Below are 21411 nucleotides of genomic sequence, written 5' to 3'. Positions count from 1 at the left end.
TAGAACCGGTGCGAACCGGGGGCAACCCACCCCTGCTGGATATGTCTAGTTTAATGAAAAGAAGGAATAGGGGAGACATAATAGCAGTGTTCCAATATCTCAGGGGTTGCCACAAAGAAGAAGGAGTCAATTCTTCAAAGCACCTGAGGGTAGAACAAGAAGCAATGGGTGGAAACTAATCAAGGAGAAAAGCAACTTAAGAACTAAGAAGAAATTTCCTGACAGTTAGAACAATTAATCAGTGGAACAACTTGCCTGCAGAAGTTGTGAATGCTCCAACACTGGAAATTTTTAAGATGTTGGATAACCATTTGTCTGAAGTGGTGTAGGGTTTCCTGCCTAAGCAGGGGGTTGGACTAGAAGACCTCCAAGGTCCTTCCAACTCTGTTATTCTATTCTATTCTATTCTATTCTCCTGATCAGATTTTGGCAGGGCCCTAGTGCTGAACTTTTCTGGGCTGATCAAGATAACTACCGGTAATTGAAAACATGCATGTCATAAAAGAAGGGATGGGGACACATTTTCTTAAGTGGAATAATTATGAATAATTTAGTTGAATTGGAACAAGAGCTTTTTGTCCTCAACATTTGTCCTCAACATTGTTCAGAATCAAAATACAAAGTAAAAATTAATCTGTATGCATTATATACCCAGGATTTTTTTTTCTAATTTGTTCTTTGCAAAAAATATAGGTCTTGGTTTATTTAGACTCTACCAAGCTGTTAGAAAACAAATATTGGCAGAAAACCAGCAGCGCTACTGTTTGAGGACATCTTTCTGGTATAAGCATCCATAGTGTTTGGACATAGTTGTCCAACTTTTTGGCTTGGCTGAATCAAATTAAGTGAAGATGAATTGTCTTGGGCCACATGTAATATACAATATAGTTAATGTATATAAATAACAAATTTCCCTTTTTATTTTTTATATGATCTTGTGGGGCATCATCACTAGCTGTCCGGGGCCACATGTGGCTGATGGGCTACGGGTTGTTCATGCCCAGTTTAAGGCACTGAAAGCAGCTACAATTTTGAGCCAATAATGGAGTTTTCACTCTACCTTATTTACATGAGCCATTACTCTGAAATTTTATATCTGTCATTGTCATTTAAATACCCTGGCCTGTTGTGTCATTTGTTATTTACACTGTGGATCCTTCAGAAAAAAATGTTATCGACTGAGTGTTTTATTCCCAGAAATTTTAGACTAAGCTGTACTGGTGATTTTATTAACTTTTGCAAGGTTTTACTAAAATTTATGAATTAATTTCAAATAGCCAGGAATGGTTATTTGAAAGCAAATTTAAAAGGCACTAACAATTTATTTCTGTTTTGTCTAAAATAATCTTCTATATAGTTTATTGGTTTGTTTGAAGGATTGCAAATGTTAGAGAAACATTTCCCAATACTATAGCTTGAAGAATTGAGACTGTTAGCATTATAAAATGTTTATTGCATACCCTTCTTGTCATGGCTGCTGTTAAATCAAAATAGTTCTAACAGTAAGCTATTTACATAAGTAAGATTCAAATGTACATAAAACACATGTAGCATGTTATTTTTAGTGTTATAGAATGAAAGAAAAATGATCATCAAGAGATGCAAGCTCTCTCCCCCCACAAAAATTCCTGTAGTTTGTTATAGAAGAAATAAGAGAGGTAAAAACAAAATCAACATAATTTGTGTGGCTTCAAAAATCTTTTTTATATCAATTTGACATTTACTGAATCCAACAGTAAATTTACCCTGAAAATAATATTTGAGTTTCAGTTTAAATATCTAGATTTGGTCAGGAAATCCATGTTCAGTGGCTGAGATGACCATTTGACTTGGTAGAGAAGACATTACTCCTATCTTTCTTTCTGCCCAAAAGCAGGTGGGTAGTGAAGGAATATATTTTTGACAGGATGATGGCACAAAAAATCGACCAACCTTCTGAGGATCCCAGGATACTTTAAAGCTGCTTTTTAACCCCCAAATGTGTGCTTAATGTTGTTGTCCTATCATATCCTAAATGTGGCTTAAATTTCAGCTGTATGAATACTTTAGCTGCTTTCTCACAATAGAAGCTTCTCTTTCTTCCGATTCTCTGTTCAGCAGTACTATAAGGCTGAAAGATATAATGTCTATAGGCAACCTTATATAAAAAAGCAATCTTTTCACATCTGTATTCTTAAGCATTTTATTTATTTTACCCACATCTTTAAATGAAATGAAATGAAGTTACTTTCAGCTATAATTACTGTATTGATAGCTCATTCTTTTAAAAATTGAATCATATCTTTATCCCATAGCAATGCTATTCTTTACACAATCCAAATGACTATACAGTAGAAAAATATATAATGAAAATTTATATATACAAAAGTTACCTGTATATGCAATCACTTCCTGATCAATGTCACACAACTAATAGCATTTTTTTCTGTGATATTCAGTCCTAAAGCACTCAAACAGTTCACACTCAACTTAGTTTTCTTTTTCTTTCATGAGAATAACCATTCTATGACTCTTAGATGCTACTGAACCTAGGTCTCTTACTACATATCTGAGGCTGAAGATTTCCCAACATTTGCTTTTTTGAATAAAAAATATTTTTTATTTTTATATGTTTCCATGTTCAATGAAGTATTTTAATGCCTCCCTTCCCCAGGTCCCCTAACACAATAATTAGGAAGTATCAATACTTCATCATTTCCCTATGACATATCGTGTTCTTTACAGTATCATCTACAGTACTTTTACTTAATTTCAATATAATCTTCAGGTTACTTCCAATGAGTTTCTACCCCCAATAATTAAGCTTTTCCTTGAGTCCAAGTATTTTATTTGCTTGCAGTAAAAGTTTCCACCTTGAATTTTGTGAAGAAATTTAGAAGTGACCCTCTTTGATTTTAATTTCAACCATTTATTTTTCCCTCAATAAATTAAATTTGTAAAGTATGGTCCATCATAAATATGAAGCAGCTTTGATTAAACAGAATTTACATTAGCTGAAATACTTTTATTATGACTTGCACTTGTACCTTTGTCTACTCTTCATTGTTGTTTTAAAACATCTGTTAAAACTTCCTGCGATGCAGATACACTTGTCACTATTCCACAAACGTGTAATTCTCCTGTAATGTTTAGTCTCATCAAATCCTCAGGATTCATTTTGTAAAGCTGCTGTTGAATAGCTGATGCTCTCAACCCCAAAGTTGATTTAAAATATGCGCACAAAATCTGATGACATTATAATGAGGAAGATTTATAAAAACGGAAAATATCCTTGCCTCCATCTGTAATCAGTCTTTATATAGAGATTCATATAGATAATATAGATATGTATGTATACATATGTAAATGATTTATTCCCCGCCCCAACAAGATATGAGAAATATTTGTGCAGATTAAGGGTCTTCATCCATCAATGGAATTTCTAGAAAATAAAAGAAAGAATTAATGGGCTTTAATTGTGAATTGTCATATGGAATGTCCTGCAATTTTATTGTGTTATAACATATCAGCAATGAGCCTGACAGTTCTTAAGATAATTCAGTTATGCAGGAATTCAGGCAATCTTTTTTATTTAGTCTCTGCACAATTACTTGTATAATCAGAATCAGTGACTTCATAGAGTCAGTTCAATTTATTCAAGGCACTTTATAAATGGCTGTTTTCTGAAGCAGTTTTCTGGCTAACACGTCTTATGGCAGATGAATTCTCATATATCTTAAATTTGGCATACAGGTAGTCCACACTGAGTGACCACAATTCAGTCATTAAGAAAAAGGCTTGACTGTGCGTATGATCTTATTTCAGTTTTGTTTTGTGTTTCAGACCTTGAAAGGTCATAAATGTGAGGACTGACTATAAAGCTAATTTTTGGGCACTGTCATAAGTAAGAATGGTCATTACACAGGGCAATCACTAAACATGGACCACTTATATTATATATTTCAGATGAGTTTGGGTCATTTGAATAATTATGGCACTATACTATCCACTTACTTTTGTTGCATTCTGCTTTGTTCTAGAACGGGAGGAATTTCAAGATTAAAATGTGTTAGGGCTTTTAGAGTAATTCTGTGTCTTTGGGGAAATTGGACATATCGCTGCCCTGATTTGTTTGTAAAAATAATAAAGGCTGAATACAAATAAATAAATAAGCAAATAAACAAAGGCGAATATAAGCAAATAAACTCTACAGTTTCAGGAATCGAATGTTGTGTGCTATTCTCTTCATATACCTGTTTCAACTGGAACATACTGTGAATGATTAACTAAAGATTTGGAAGATTTCCTTCCCAAAACTTCCAGACTATTCCCGGAATGGCTGGAGAAGTTTGATTTAGAAGAACAGAATTTCCTGGAGAACACTCAATTCCTGGAATGGTAGGTTTTGCATAATTTCACAGTTTCACTTATAATAAATTACAAACATTAATTTTGTACTTTCTTTGATATTGTAGAAGAAGCTGTCAGACTACAGCACAATTATATTCAGCATATTAGCCCACTGAAATGCACATACTGGTATTAAGAAAATCCATACTCAGCAAAAGGACATGATTTTTATAGGATCTTGAAATATTAATTGGATAACTTGAATGTTATACTAAAAAAAATAATAATTTGGGTGTAACTAGGATATCAGCTTTTTTCAGCCCGCTCCACTTTAAACAAATTTAAGTTATAAAAGCAAGTACCAGAATTGTCATTAGTCACCTAAATCCAATAGAAGAGAATATTTGTAGCTCAGAGTTGAACTATGGGTTGATCACTTCCCCCTTGAGGATATCTATGGAATTTAGATGAGGTACATGGTGCTCCCTGAGCTTAGTTGTTTTCTGGCAGATGTTTCATTGCCCAACTAGGTAACATCATCAGTGCTAGGTTTTTGCCTTGAGGTTTTCTGTGGTGTGCTATTATGTACACTGAGAGCATATGATGCACCAAGACAAATTCCTTGTATGTCCAATCACACTTGGCCAATAAAAAAAAAATCTATTCTATTCTATTATTTGTTAATCAGTGGAACAACCTGCCTCCACTTGCTGGAGGTTTTTAAGAAGAGACTGGACAACCATTTGTCTAAAATGGTATAAGGTTACCTTCCTGACTAGGGGATTTGACTAAAAGACCTCCAAGGTCCCTTCCAACTCTGTTATTCTGAGGTATGCTTCCATGATCATTAGGATCTCACCTAAATTCCATAGACATTCTCAAGGGGGAAGTGATATAGGTGACTGCAGCCCTGACTTTCCCTGTAAATTTGCTCATGTAATCCCAAAATGACCCTTGAGTATTTTAGGAGGGTAAAAAGCTCACCCACACCTCTTATTGCATCCATTTTTATAAAAAGGCAGCCCTTTTCTGGAAAATAATTTATCTGACTGTTTACCAAGAACATTTTGAATTCAAGTGGGTTTTAAATCTCTTTCTCCAGAAATTCTATCCTGAGTTGGGACAAAATTGGACATTCCATTTTGTTCTGAGTGTTCCAACATCCCTTGATGGGATTTAAAAACACACCTCCAAGAAATGGAGTCTTAAAGACAATATTAATTAATAAGACAGCAGATATAGATTCCATCTCATCATGGAGAAAATCTATGTGATTGTTAAGAATCAACCACAACTTGATCAAGTTCTTTAAAAAAATCAGAATGACTGTACAATAAGTATAGTATTGTACAATAGGGAGTTGGATTTGAAAACCTTCCAACTCTTATTATTGATAGTATGTAATTAATCATCAATCAATTGGTTCCATCTCTATTGGCATTGGCTGGAGATAATTGAGTGACAGACACAGTGGGAGAGACTAAACATGGGCTTTATAGTATGTTCACTGAGGGTCCTTTGTGCACAGAGAAAATAGATTGCTACATTCCAGAAAGATAAAATTATCATTGTTTTAAATTCCTTGTTACATGAAAATTAAAGAATATGGACTGTAACAAAAATTAACCGGCAACCTACTTGAAAAGAAAACCCAGCAAACACAAACACAAAATATACAGTAGGACTAAATATTCTTATGCTATTCAGCCACACAGTGTCGCTTTGGATAGTAAGATAGGTGGCATATAAATTTAATAAATATTTAGCTTCAATACTGAATTATTGATTTTTGGGGTTTTGGAGTTTCTTGAGTTTTCAAGAATTCAACATTAAAAATGTTACTTTTTTCATTCTGTCAAAATATAGATTTTTTAAAAATTCTGGGTTTGGAATTTTTCAAAAATTTGGGGCACTCACAGAATACCCTCAAAACTTCAAATATGCACCTCACCAAAAAAGATTGGAGGTTTTGGAATATGGGCTCATGAGATAGCCATACATGGCTATCTTCATATTCTACACCTAGATAACTATTTAAGTTCCCTAATTATTTACTGATTCTATGAATAAATAACTGTCTATGAAAACTAGCTAAACAGAGTCTCCAACAAATATTCTCTGTCACAACAAAAACATTAACAATAAATTTGGTTGACACATAGTATTGATTATGAACAATAATACTCGTTTTTCTTTCCTGATTTTTTGAGATGAATCAGAACTGCACCTTATAACAGACAGAAATCAATATTAATAAAAGTATTTCAGGAACACAATCAGATATTGAGACTCTGAATGGCATAATTAACTGGTGTCCTTCAATTAACATTGATGATGAAGCATACCCACCATCCACCAGTTCATTTCCTGCCAATAAAGGACAGATATATGCTTGCTGGATCAGCAGTGAAAATTTGGCTTGTAAAGAAGCTCTGCTAGAAAAAAAAATGGAGGAGAGAGAGAGAGAAGCTAGAACATCAGAGACAGACCACGGATCTGAGGATAGTTTGCTTCTCCCAAGCACAATCTCATGGCTTTTCCATATGGAAAAAACTGATGCTAAAATAATCCTACATAAGGTTCAACATTCAAAATTACCATCAGCAATATCAATGCTTGGGCTGGTTGATGCTACTTCTTCAGTGGTGCTGTTGATAACATCAGTTCTGTCTGAGACAGGATGAGCTCCCATCTGGCATGCAGAAGATGTGTATAAACTCTGAAGAAGTTCTGAAGAGCCTGAAATGCTGTCACAGGTATCAAATTCAGCTGGCAACCTGTTCAAATCATCTGGTCCAGGATAAGCTGGAGGATTCTGATCATCGGCTTGAAAAACATATCCCTGGCCTGCAGGGGGCGCACATCCTGATGCCAACTCATTTATGCCACTACTCACAGCTTCATCATAAGAAGGAAGCATGACAGGGACACCATCCACCACCACAAAGTCTGGGCCATTGCTGCAATTCTCTTGAGTATCTCTAGATCAGGGAAAAAAGAGAACGCATGTGTATAAAAATGATGTTGAGAATGGCTAAACATCCTTTGCCAGAAACAGAGTTCTTCAAGAACAAAATTTTAAATCATTTGAAATGCAGTTATTGTTGGATAGGGCCCAATGCTCAAGTCTGTAAAGGTCCTTCTAAATCTTGAGTCTATCTATCTTCCAAAGTATTAGCAATTCCCGCCCCCCAACTCGGCTTGGTGTCATCTGCAAATCTGATGAGTTATAATTTTATCTCCTTGTCTAGATCATTTTTGAAGATATTGAACAGTCCTGGGCCCAAAACAGAACCTTAGAGATACCCCACTGCAAGCTTTCCTTCATGTTGATGTAGTTCCATTAAGGACTACACACTGAGTATGGTTGGTCAGCCAACTGCAAATCCATCTGGTGGTGGTGCTGTCTATCACACATCTTATCAAGATAGAAAAATGTAGAAAGTAGTAGGCTGTCATCTGTTTGTCAAATGCTTTAGTGAAGTCCAAGAATACTATTTCAATAACATTTCACTGGTCCACTAATGTAGTCACTTTATCGAAGATGGATATAGGTTTTGCTTTGCATGAACTGTTTTTAACAAACTTATGCTCCTTTCCTGTAATCACCTTGTTCATTTCTAGGTACCCACAAACCCTCCACTTGATTGTTGATGTCTGACTGATTGGCCTATAATTTCCTGGATCCATTCTGGGAGTTGCAGCCCCAATGCCACTAGAGGAGTCCTGCTTAGGTAATGCTTAGGGAATATGCTATACATTTAAAAAACCAAAACAGATTTGGCCTCAAAAATGAAATGATGTAGTCAGTGAAGCGTTTTTAAACTAGACACTGAAGCTTCCCAGACATCTGTTTGCATTTGCCAGCAGAATGCTTTACCCACTAAAACATTTCATGCTTGTATGGGTCTCCCTCCTTGTTGAACAAGGAAAAGCTATGTTTACCTTTGAAACTTGCAATTCACGTACTATATAGGAAGTGTACAGCTTTGCTTTTGCAGTCAATGAAAGCAGTCTGTTTTCCATTGTAGAAAATTCTTGCGATGTCTGTTTCACATGCCCCCCCCCACCATCAAAGAGAACTAAATGAATGGCTAAGTAACTGATCAAGGTAGGTGGGCTTGATGGGGAAAATAAAAGCTGTACATTAAATAGTGAAAAGTTAGAACAGGTAGATGAGTTTTGTATCTTGCTGGAATGTTTATTAAAGATGGGAAGATGAATATAATAATTTTAAGCATACAAAATCTGGTACTAAAATAGAGATTAATATGGTGTCCATCACACAGAATAGGTGTTTGCTTGAAGAAATGAAAATGTCTGTTTATAAAGAACTTGCTTCTGTCCACTTTTGTTATATGAAAATAAATGTTTTCTAAGTCAAGAGAAATGAAAAAGCAAACTACTAAAAGGAGGAAGACATTACTTAAAATTATATAAAAAGAGGTATGATAAAAAGTAAATATGTATTGGATACAAAAGTGAATGATTAGTACAGAATGAAATAAATATATTTAGATAATTTGGGAATATAGAATGAAGTTTTAATTATAAAACAAATGTATGAAGAAAGAGTGAAAGGGCTGAGAGGAAGTGGGAAGGCCAAAATAATAATTGGACACAATTGATGAAAACATTTTGCCTGACTCTGAAAAGCGCAATACTCCTACTTTAATAGGATACATTGATCATACTATTTTCAGAAAACAAACAGGTTATTACAGCTATATAAGTTAATTGTACTACAAATCAGTTGCAAATAAAATTCCGAAGAATCATCAACTGCTTTGTACACCAGCAAAAATTAAACCAATACTAACCTTGGAAGGAAATGTGCCTTAAATTTGGTTTGGAACATTCTGGCAAGAATAACTAACAGAAGCATCAGAAGAACACTAGTAGCAGTGAATGCCACAATCTTCCATGTTCGCAAAAGAGTTTCCTGGTTATTTGGCCAGGCTTGTTCTGTGAAACAAAGAGTAATAGGAAACACTAGATAATAATGGCCTTTTATTGTACACAAGAAGAATCAGAACCTAAACTACAAGCTAAGCTACAGAGCTACAAACACAACAAATATGATTACTCACATTTATTTATGCTTTTACAAAATTATTTCCAATCTAATAAATTATCACATGTGAAAGCAGTGATATCTACAGATCAAAACAGAAAGATGATGGCCATGGTCATGGGAGCTAACCACACATGGTTGATATATCTATTGACATTGTGTACATACAAAAGGAGCAGGATTTGGATTGTTTCAAAACTTCTGTTTTGAAAGCAAAATAAATGCTACAAATAATATAGTATTGTGGAGGCAGTTTCAATTTAAAACATACTTTTATTTGAAAAATTAATGTTTAAACATTTAATATCCAGATTCCTTTATTCTTACCTGTTTTGATACAGTATACTTGATATGATGGAAACCATTTTCCATACTGGCAGGTGATATATTTGTAATCATTACTGAGAGTGTAGCCAGGATCACAATAGAACTCAACCACAGTTCCATGATTGTAATGTTCACAAGGCCGCGGATGGCAGATATAATCTCCATGAGTCACCATAGGAGGTAGCGGACAAACTTGGACATAAATAAAATATTTTTTAAAATGTCAGTTAATTATAGTAACACCCGGCATTAACAGAAATAAGAATGTAACAATATTTGTATATAATGCTACCTCAGTCAAAACATAAACATATGCATAATTTCTTGCCACAGGTACCAATATATTACACAACAACAGATTAGTTTCTGCACAATGGCAGGTGCAATGCTATGAATAAAAAAGAATGAAACAATTACTGTTGCTGAAAACACTGTTGTGCAAACATTGTCAGGTTTTATTAAAAATAACAAAAATAAACTTTACACAAATTATATTCCTAGTATTATGCCTCTATTTCATTCTTATAATTTTATAAAGTACTTTCAGCATGCTTCATATTTAGTCAATAAAATATATGTTAGAATCTACAACTAACTGACAATGTAACATTTCACCAGGAGCATAAAATTAGAAAAAACCATCAGTTTTATTGCAATAGACATTCCTGCACCTACTAGAACAAGTAACTTAATTTAATTTTAAAATTCTTAATACAAGATATATCAAAATAGTTAATTAATAAAAATTCTTAAACAAGCCCTAAATTTCTATTTAGAGAACTACATAATGAATGTGATCTACCCAAATATCCAAATATCTCTGAAGTTAAAGAAATTGTAGTTCCTGGTGTATTTGCTCAAATCTAAGGTACAAAATAAACTTTGGTGAAAAGGCAGGAGTATTGATTTCTATTAGTGGCTTTGTTACCAGTATAACATGAAGGAAATAACCATCAATATTTACATATTAACACAACTCCATTCCAGTTTTTCCAGCCCAATATTCTGCTATTTTCAATATTCCCAGCTAACACAATCACAAATTGCCAGCAGTAACTGGCAAAATCTTATATTCATTTTTTGTGGACCTACATTGAAACTTCAGAAACCTGAAGGGAGGAGTCAACAGAAGAAATGAAGGAAGAAGATGACAAGGAGGTGACAACAATGGAAATAATAGTGATTGATGAAGTAAACCAGGGGGGAAATGTATTAAGAGAGTTGGAAGATACGTGTTGTGGCCCCGCCCTCTGAGCCTGTCCCATCGGAGGAAGAAAGCTCCGAGCATGAGGAAGAGGAGTCAGCCAGGCCTCCCTCTCCAGGCCCCTCCCCTCTGGCATTGTCTCAAGTGCCGGTCGAGGGAGAGGAGACAGCTGATTCCAGTCAAAGTGATAATGAGACATCATTCCTGGACGCACGCCTCCGAAGGCGTGATAAACGTTTGCAGCAGTTTAGGAGGCGTGCTAGGGATTAGCACTGAGTCACTGGACCACACCCCAGAGACCACACCCCAGAGACTATATAATAGAGAGTGGTGGTCAAGGATCTTTTGTGACGAACAAAGCAAAACCTTGGAGTCACTAAAGCCTCGTCCGGAACTGCTGGGAGGAATATTATTTCTGTTTGGACTTTCTTGAACGTTCGTATTTTATCTGTCTGTTTGTGCAAATAAAGTCCCTTGGCAGACGGTGTGTCTATCGCTGCCAAGTCGGAGATAAGAACTGGGTGCGTTCCAAAGTGTTTCCTTAACCCTCGACTGGCTGTGTGTGTGTGTGTGTGGGTACGGGGACAGATCATCTTGTTCGTCACCCCATACTCCATCGTTAACCCACGATGGACCAACAGCTGCAGCAGCAGATACAGCAGATGCTGGAGGCCAATCAGCTTCTGCAACAGCAAGTAGCACAGCTAACTGCCCAACTTGCTTTGGGAAATGCTCCTGCAGCTCCACCTCCTCCCCCTCCCCGTCCGAGATGCCCAGTGAACGTGCCAGATAGGTTTTCTGGGCAGCAGGAGATGTTTCCGGCCTTCTTGGGACAATGCCAACTGTTTATGGCGATGAGGCCGGAGGATTTTCCGGATGACCGGGCTCAGGTGGCATTTGTTATCAGCTCCCTCTCTGGCACTGCCGCCCGATGGGCCACGCCCCTGTTGTTGCAAGATAGCCCCTTGCTCCTGGACTTTCAGGGCTTTTTACAACACCTGCGCACCATGTTTGAGGACCGGGTGCAGACGGCAGCGAGGCGCATCAAGGACCTCCGCCAAGGCAAGCGCCCCCTGCAGGACTATATTGCAGAGTTCCGACTGCTAGGCCAGGATTCGGCTTGGAATGAGGTGGCGCTGATGGACGCTTTCCAGGACGGCCTTTCCGACGAGATGCAGGACGAGCTGGTTCGTGTGGAGGCGCCACCGACCCTCGACGCGCTGGTGACCCAATGCCTGCGCATCGACGCCCGCCTGCAACGGCGACGGCCCCGTCGGGCTCTTCCGGAAGCACCGACAGCGTCGGCACCCCCGCGTTTCGCACCGACAGCGCTCCGGACTGCACAGCGTTTTGTGGCGACGGCTGAGGAGCCCATGGAGCTCGGAGCAGCCAGACCTCAACTGACGGCCCAGGAGCGGATGCGGAGACGTCAAGGGGGGTTGTGCCTCTATTGCGGCGAGGCGGGACATTTTGCCGCCTCGTGTCCCCGGAAGCGGAGTGGACCGCTCAAGCCTGTTCCGGAGTCTCGACGCGACCAGCCGGGAAACGGGCCAGGCCTGGCCTAGGGGAAACTCTGGGTCAGGCACGTGACCATGCCCCGCCGGAGTCGGCGGCTGTGGACTGTGAGCCCCCTCGGCACCTGATTTTGAACACCCGGGTGTTGTTGGCTAACCGGTCGGAGGGGCTCCAGGCGCACGCGCTGGTGGACTCGGGGGCCACCACGAACTTTATGGACCAGGCCTTTGTGGCCCATTACAAAGTCCCCTTGGTTCCAGTGGACCCTCCGTTGAGGGTCGAAACTATAGATGGGCGGGAACTCGTGGCGGGACCCATCAAAACCGCTACCCAGCCCTTGCGCCTCGCCATTGGAAACCACGAGGAGGCGATCCAGTTTTACGTAACGGCGGATCTGCACTTTCCCTTGGTCCTGGGGATGGCCTGGCTTCGGGCGCACGACCCTCAGGTGGCGTGGTCAAGAAACGCCATCTCGTTCCCGAGCCTGCAGTGTGTCGACCACCTTCGCCACACCTGCGCCGGCCAGGACGTCTCTGCCCCAAACGCCTCCTTGCCTCCGGAGCTGACGCCCTTCGCCGACGTGTTCAGCGAGAAGGAGGCGGATCGCTTGCCCCCGCACCGACCCTACGACTGTGCGGTGGACCTAATGCCCAATGCACCCCTGCCCTCGGGACGCCTGTACTCCATGTCGGAGCCCGAGCTGGCCGCCTTACGGGACTTTCTGGAAAAGAACCTGGCCCGTGGGTTCATCCGGCCTTCGACCTCCCCGCTCTCGGCCCCGGTCCTCTTCGTTAAAAAGAAGACGGGGGACTTGCGCCTGTGTTGCGACTACCGGCGCTTGAACGCCATCACAGTGCGAAATCGCTACCCCCTACCGCTGATCCCAGAGCTTATGGAGAGGTTGCGGGAGGCCTCGATCTTCACTAAGCTTGATCTCCGAGGGGCCTACAACCTGGTGCGCGTGAGAGAGGGGGACGAGTGGAAGACGGCGTTCGGCACTCGGTACGGACACTTCGAGTATACCGTCATGCCGTTCGGATTGACCAACGCCCCCGCGGTCTTCCAGCACTTGATGAACGATGTGTTCCGGGACATGCTGGATCGGTTCGTGGTGATCTACTTGGATGACATTTTGATCTATTCCCGGACCCCGGAAAGTCACCTCCAGCATGTCCGCCAGGTCCTGCAACGCCTGCGGGAGCACCAGCTCTATGCGAAGTTGGAGAAATGCTACTTCTTCCAGACTTCCATAGAGTTCCTCGGGCACATCATCACCCCCGAGGGCATCGCGATGGACCCGCGCAAGGTGGAGGCCTTGCGCAGTTGGGAACCCCTGCGTCGGGTGAAGGACGTCCAGCGTCTGTTGGGATTCGCCAACTACTATCGGACCTTCATCCCGGGCTTCGCCACCCTGACCTTGCCGTTGACCCAGCTCCTTCGGAAGAAGGTCCCGTTCCAGTGTGGGCCCCCACAGCAGCAGGCCTTCGAGGTTCTCAAGCAGGCCTTCCTCACGGAGCCAGTCCTGAGGCACCCCAATCCACACCGTCCGTTCGTGGTGGAGACGGACGCGTCCAACGTGGCGATTGGGGCGGTGCTACTACAGGCTCCGGTGGATGGCGGCACTCTTTTTCCCTGCGCATACTACTCCCGGAAACTCAACCCTTCCGAGCGCAACTACACCATCTGGGAAAAGGAGTTGCTGGCCATCAAGGCCGCGTTCGAGGCTTGGCGACATCACCTCGAGGGGGCCCGACACCAGGTGGAGGTGCGGACGGACCATCGGAACCTGGAGCACCTCACCACGGCCAGGAAGTTGAACCAGCGGCAGATCCGGTGGTCGTTGTTTTTCGCCCGGTTCAACTTCCACGTCACATACATTCCGAGCAACCTCAACCAGAGGGCGGACGCGCTATCCCGTAAGCCGGAATACTTTTGCCCCAAGGACTCCCTTCCCCCCCGGACGGTGCTGCCAGCAGACTCCTTGGCCGCGGTCCAGGAACCGGTGGACCTGCGGGCTCAGGTGCTGGAAGCGCAGCGACAGGATGACTGGTCGCAGCAGCGGAGAGCGGACGTCGGTCCCGCGTCCCCATGGACCGTGGAGGAGGGCTTGCTCAGACACCGGGGTCGGCTGTACGTGCCCACGAGTCCGCTCCGAGCCCTCGTCATGAACCAGTGCCATGACAACCCCGCGGCGGGGCACTTCGGCTTCTTTAAGACTTTGAACTTGGTGACGCGGACTTTTTGGTGGCCTCGGGTACGGCACGACGTGCACGCCTACGTGACGTCCTGTGTGACGTGCCGACAGGCCAAAGCCGCGTCCGGTCCCCCTCCCGGACTCCTCCAGCCACTGCCGACACCGGAGAGACCGTGGGGAGCCATCTCCATGGACTTCCTGACAGACCTGCCCCTGTCCGCTACGTACACGACCGTCCTCGTGGTGGTGGATGCGCTCACGAAGATGGCACATTTCATCCCGTGCCGCGGCCTGCCCTCGGCCCGCACCACGGCTCGCTTGTTCCTGCAACATATCTTCCGCCTCCACGGCCTGCCGGACCGGGTGGTTTCGGACCGCGGGGCCCAGTTCACGGCCCGCTTCTGGAAAAGCCTGATGGCTGCGCTGGAGGTGCAGGTGTGCCTGTCGTCGTCACATCATCCGGAGACTGACGGGGGCACGGAGAAGGTCATCGGCATACTGGAGCAGTACCTCCGCTGTTTTGTCAACCAGCAGCAGGACAACTGGGCCGAGTACCTTCCCCTGGCGGAGTTCGCTTTTAATAACTCCCAACACACCTCCACCCAGATGACCCCGTTCCATGCCAATGTCGGATACCATCCACGGCTTTTCCCGTTGACCATCATGGATTCCCCTGTTCCCGAGACCCGGGACTTCCTCTCAGAGCTGCAGGCGGTGCAGCAACTGGTGCGGCGGCAGCTGATCCGGGCGAAAGAGGATTATAAACGGTTCGCCGATCGCGCCCGCAGAGCGACACCACCGCTGGAAGTAGGAGATCGGGTGTGGTTGTCCACGAAACACCTCCCCACGGACCGGCCGGTACGGAAACTAGCCCAACGCTTTATTGGTCCCTTCCCTATCGAGGCGGTCATCAATCCGGTGGCCTACCGGTTGACTCTACCCCGCTCCATGCGGCTCCACCCTGTTTTTCATCGGTCCCTCCTGGTCCCTGAGGCCCCCGCGAGCCATCTCCGCCGCCCGCCGACGCCTGCCCCCCCAGCCGCAGCCGACGAGGACGACGCCTCGACGTACGAGGTGGACAGTATCCGGGACTCCCGTTGGCTGAAGGGGCGCTTCCAATACCTCATCGCCTGGAAGGGGTACGGGCCCGAGGATTTCACCTGGGTGGACGCGTCTGCCGTTCAGGCCCCTGACCTGGTGCGGGCTTTCCACGAACAGTTCCCGTCCCGACCCCATTCCGACCGTCAGACCCGGGGGAAGGGCCCTGCGGTGGGGGATAGTGTTGTGGCCCTGCCCTCTGAGCCTGTCCCATCGGAGGAAGAAAGCTCCGAGCATGAGGAAGAGGAGTCAGCCAGGCCTCCCTCTCCAGGCCCCTCCCCTCTGGCATTGTCTCAAGTGCCGGTCGAGGGAGAGGAGACAGCTGATTCCAGTCAAAGTGATAATGAGACATCATTCCTGGACGCACGCCTCCGAAGGCGTGATAAACGTTTGCAGCAGTTTAGGAGGCGTGCTAGGGATTAGCACTGAGTCACTGGACCACACCCCAGAGACCACACCCCAGAGACTATATAATAGAGAGTGGTGGTCAAGGATCTTTTGTGACGAACAAAGCAAAACCTTGGAGTCACTAAAGCCTCGTCCGGAACTGCTGGGAGGAATATTATTTCTGTTTGGACTTTCTTGAACGTTCGTATTTTATCTGTCTGTTTGTGCAAATAAAGTCCCTTGGCAGACGGTGTGTCTATCGCTGCCAAGTCGGAGATAAGAACTGGGTGCGTTCCAAAGTGTTTCCTTAACCCTCGACTGGCTGTGTGTGTGTGTGTGGGTACGGGGACAGATCAATACGGTTGGAAGGGAGATAGGGGCTTGGGCAGAAATTTTGGAAACCAGGCAGTGGAAGAGGGTAGAGGTGGGAGAAATACCTAGATTGAATAGTCAAGAAGCAGTTATAGAGACAAAGATCCTAGAGAGGAAAGTGGGAGGGAAATTAAAAAAAAAAGCATAGCAACCAAAATATTGAAGCAGGCAAGAGATGATGGATAAATGATTTTTGTGGTTGTTCTGATTTGCTTTTCCTTTTCTCTCTCTCTCTTTTTTTCTTTTCTTTTTCTTTTTTGTTTCAGATAGGTGACACAATTAGAAGCCAGGTAGGATAGAAAGAAAATGTTTTTTCAGTAAAAGGTGACACGATTAAAAGTTAGAATAAGCAATAGAAAGAATAGAAAGGGGAAATTTCAGAAACCTTTAGAACCTTCTACACTACCTTTAGAATGAAACCAGGAGTTATTCACACAAAGTGTATGCAAGACTGTAAAAATTGTTGAAATAGCAACAGCACTTATATACAGTGCTTTACAACCCTCTCTAAGTGGTTTACAAAGTCAGCATATTGCTCCCAACAATTTGGGTCCTCATTTTACTGATCTCAGAAGAATGGAAGGCTGAGTCAACCTTGAGCCAGTGAGAATCAAACTGCTGAACTGCTGGCAATTGGAAGTCAGCAGAATTAGCCTGCAATGCTGCATTCTAACCACTGCACCTCCCGCTGCTCATATATAACTCTTAGCTTTTTTTTTTTTTAACTAAATTATATCTGGATCTGACAAAAAGGTTCTTTGCAGCATAAATAGTTCTTAGTATCTGCACTGGTTATTATTCTTTGGTGAATGTCTGCTTGGAGATTAGAATTCATAGTCAACAATAGGTACAACAAATTGGTAACATCAGGTTTGAAGCAGTTTCAAATTGTGATATCACATTCATTCTCAGTAGAATTGCGCTGATCTTTGTGGCCTATGCATCAACAGTGGTGAATAGTGATGACAAAAATATACCCTTTTTACATTGAATCATACAGCATTACAAATGAAGGCCATAAAGAGGACTGTTCATGTTGGCAGGTGATCTAAATGCACAGATTGGTAAATTGCAGCTTGGCTGGGAAGATGCCTCAAAGCATGAATGATAATTGGTACAATTAAACTCACTATTCATTTGCAACAACCTATTTAGGGACAGGCCTGATCATCAATTAACTTGGTAGTCATGAGCACTAAATGTTGCTTCTATGATCAATTATTTCCTAATAGGAAGGTACTTTAAGTCTGCTGCTAATGATGTCAGGATATTGAGAGGTGCTGAAGAATAGCAATGTCTAACCATTACCTGGTTCAATGCAAGATCAAATTGAAATCTGTGCTACCCTCTAATCTGCCACTCAGTTTCAGTTGAACTTACTGATCTGAATAATGTCAAGAAGCCACAGACCTGACACTCTGCAACCAAATGAGCATTGTGTCTGTGTAGAGAAGCAGTGATTTGCAGTTGGAAACACCATCAACGTGGCAATAAGAATTATCTGCCATTGCACACAGAAAAGAGCTAGCAAAATGGATAACAAATTATCCATTGATACAAGAGATAATGGCCAAGCTTGCAAATCTAACCGTTGCAAAAATGCTGACAAAACAATTGCTCAAGAAGCTGAAAAGACCACCTTTTGAGAGGGGGTAGCTGCAGAGTTTGGGACAACAAATGGGTACAGTGACCAAAGGTCACTCCTTGTTGTGGCCTGAAGGCTGCCAGCAGAGCTATCAGCAGAATCAGACGAGGAGGTTGAGAGGGACCCTGGGCAAGCTTTTAGAGTCTTTGGAAGGCTCTGATGACAAAGCAGAATCAGAGGCGGGGCCTTCTGTCCACCCCCAGGTGGAGAGGTGGTTGTCTTCAGGGCCTGAACTGAGTGAGGAGGAGAAACAGATGGGGCCCATCCTAGATGTGCAAATGTGTAGAGAGGATAGCAATGGAAGGCAATAAGCCAACTCTCAGAGAAAAGAAGACATTGATGCTAGCCAGCCCTTTCCTGGCTGGGAAATAAATAGTAGGGGTTTGGGAATGGCCTGTTGTTGCAGACAACCATTCGTTTTCCAGTGTACATCAATCAAGTCAAATTCCTTTGCCAGAACCAGGTTTGTTGAGACTAATTGCTTTGTATTTGAGGTGCCAACCGAGTCTCCCTGCTGGGAACTAACAGGGAGTGAAGTTGCCTTAGCGGGCATGAAAGGGACTGTTTCTGCTTGGCTTAATCATTGAAAGGACTTTTTATCTTAAGTTCTCATGTGAACAGAGACTGTTCTTGCCTGTTTCAGAAGGGGAAAAGCTTTTCATTTGTGACTAGTTACTTTTGGTTTTGTTTATTCTACTTGAACAAAAACTGTTCCTGCCCTGTTTTTAAAAAATGGGGGGTTGTTTTACTCGTAAGCAGTTTCTCATTGCTTGCTAAGACTGGGTCAGAACACTCCACTCAATCTTGAAAGTATTGTCAGGCAAACAGCTGACCTAGCATAGGCATCAATAATGTGTCAGGGTGAGTGGCTAAAATGTTAGCCAAGATGCTACAACACCTTGGCTATAACACTTTGATTTGCTTTTAAATTGTGAGGCACTAGCTGCATTAGATCAAGACCAAGGATTTAGATGCATTATCCGATACTGTTATGTGAAACTGTACTAAACAAAACAGAGACTGCAGTTACAGTATCAAAAATGGAAAAAATGGAGAAACTGCAAGACTTGACCAAGACAAGGAAGGCCTGGTCTTCAGGTCACAGACTCAATAGGTCACAGACTCTATTGAGGCAGAAACATTGTCAGGGAAATGGGTGCGAACATTGAGGGAAAATGAAATACTCAATATTCCATTGTGCTTTATAAAAAATGCATAACATTTTTTATATCTTGAATGTGCGTGAATTATACAATGGAGAAGAAAAATAATCATACATTTTAGACATGAAGGTCAAATTGGTCTCTACCACTTGTCTGCTTAGAAATTAAGCAAGTTCTGTTGCCTATTATACTTGCCCCTTCCATTGTATGATGAAAGCAAATTCAAATGGCTGTCATTTAAAGAAAATGAATGGAAACGTAAAAAATCTTCTATACTGAATTTCTGTTACTAGAATCTATTTCCATAGGCTAGCTTGCAAAAAACAATTATTCAACTGCCAGATGTCAAATCTCCAGTTTTAGGTTTGTTAAAACTCCAGGTTCCTTCCCTTCTGAGGAAGGAGCAATCTTATCCCTTGTTCTCCCCATAGGCTGATATGCTTATTTCATGGCTCTGTTACACAGTAAAGACCTACTGCATCAATATAAATAATGCATGCACCAATTCACAACAGTATATTTTTCATAGAAATCACAATTCAGTAATTTCTCCCCTTCCACCTACTCACATAAATAATGCATTTCAAAAGTAATCCCACCCCTCCCCCTGAAAGAGTACAATCAGACACTAAATGAATCTTCAAAGAGAGTTGATTGTAATGTACAACACACTCACATATACTTTAAAGCATGGCTTTCTTTGCATTTTTACTGGTTAAGGTTTTATAAATTATAATACTGCATATACTGTAAAATTAGAGCATATAATTCACACAGAAAGCTTTCCCAGCAGGAATCAACCTAAGGGAATACTAGAAGTTTCATAAGGAAGTCAGCAGAAGGTCTTAAATACTTTCCTTGTTTGGCTTAAAATAACTCTGTTAAATAGGAAATAATTGTTGGTATCGGTCAAACAGATCTTTTTCAATAAGTAAACCACAGAAATTAACTATAGCTGATTAATGGACATTTGATCACTCTAGCAATGGTCTTCAGCCATTTCTCCTGTTATTTTTACATACATTTATACATTTTTTCTGGTGGCTGCAGAAATCTAACGTAAGTAACTGTTAAGTCTTCCCAATGCTTTGATTTAACAGCAAGCAAAATGAAAAGATTTTCTATCACAGAGATTAATTGCTCTAGAAAGAAAAGTTTAAACCAAAGTAATGCCATCTCTAGACATCGATAAATATCCAATACATTAAGGGGCCATGATTATTAGGCCCCCAAAAGCAACATTAAGAAAGGAAGAGAAACAATTCTACAACTTGGATCTGTACTTAATCTAAACAGAATAGAAGAAAAACAAATCAGACAGGCAAGGGGAAAAGTTTTGCCTTAGCAATATAGGCCTAAATATGATAGATACATTGGAAATTTACTGGAAGTTTTTAAAAAAAATTAAGGTGATGCTATGTCATATTGTAAGCATTCAATATCAAATATAAAAATACCAAGAACATATATTGTACAATGCTTTAACAAAAAAATTAAATATAATGTTTTCTGGCCAAAGAATTATATCCAGTCTATCATAGGAAATAGAAATATGCCCTAAAGCATACAAATAATTAACATCTGGAATAAGATTGTGATCCACTGTGAATAATGGAAACTGTAACAGAAACAAAGTAAGACAATGTAAAGTCATTAACATAATGCAAAACCCACATACAAGTTTTTTGTATTACACCCTTTGGAGATTACGAGTTAGCTTTAAAATATATTTTTTAAAAAAACATGCTATGTTGCTTTTGGACAGAATACCTGGATTTACAAATCATATTAGACTATGATTAGATATTTGATGTTTCAGCATGTTGTTGGAAGCCCAGACATTATTTTATCATGTTGTATGAACTAGTTCATTACACGAAACCAATTCATTACATTACAGAATAGAAATTTCTTTGTTTGAATTTACAATAGAAAGTTGTATGAACATAGTAATTATGTTTGGTTAACCCAGGTTTATGGGTTAAAATATTTACAAATCTTTTGGCACCAAAATTTTGTCAAGTGTATAAAGATAAGGGAATTTTATTGGGGTATTTAACCTGGTTTATATTACAGTTATAACAAAATTAGGTAAAGATCATA

General features: G+C 41.6%; 1 protein-coding gene across 4 annotated transcripts in view; it reads right to left on the bottom strand.

The window, feature by feature from the left end:
- Positions 1–2168: 2168 nt before the first annotated feature.
- Positions 2169–21411, bottom strand: part of SUSD4 (sushi domain containing 4) — a 67571-nt gene continuing 48328 nt past the window's right edge. For all 4 annotated transcript variants that reach the window (XM_087883161.1, XM_034427896.2, XM_087883160.1 and 1 more), the window contains 4 exons: positions 9731–9922; positions 9150–9294; positions 6928–7310; positions 2169–3421 (listed from right to left, as the gene is read on the bottom strand). In XM_087883161.1, coding sequence (XP_087739287.1) covers positions 3393–3421; positions 6928–7310; positions 9150–9294; positions 9731–9922 — 749 coding nt within the window. In that variant the 3' untranslated portion in view covers positions 2169–3392. The remainder of the gene's footprint in view (positions 3422–6927; positions 7311–9149; positions 9295–9730; positions 9923–21411) is intronic.

Source organism: Pantherophis guttatus, chromosome 1 (assembly GCF_059756535.1).
Source record: "Pantherophis guttatus breed Tessera chromosome 1, ASM5975653v1, whole genome shotgun sequence".
In the NCBI taxonomy this organism is placed as follows: Eukaryota; Metazoa; Chordata; class Lepidosauria; order Squamata; family Colubridae; genus Pantherophis; species Pantherophis guttatus.
The sequence above is the reverse complement of the archived record's forward strand: the minus strand, read 5'-3'. Positions and strand labels throughout refer to the sequence as shown.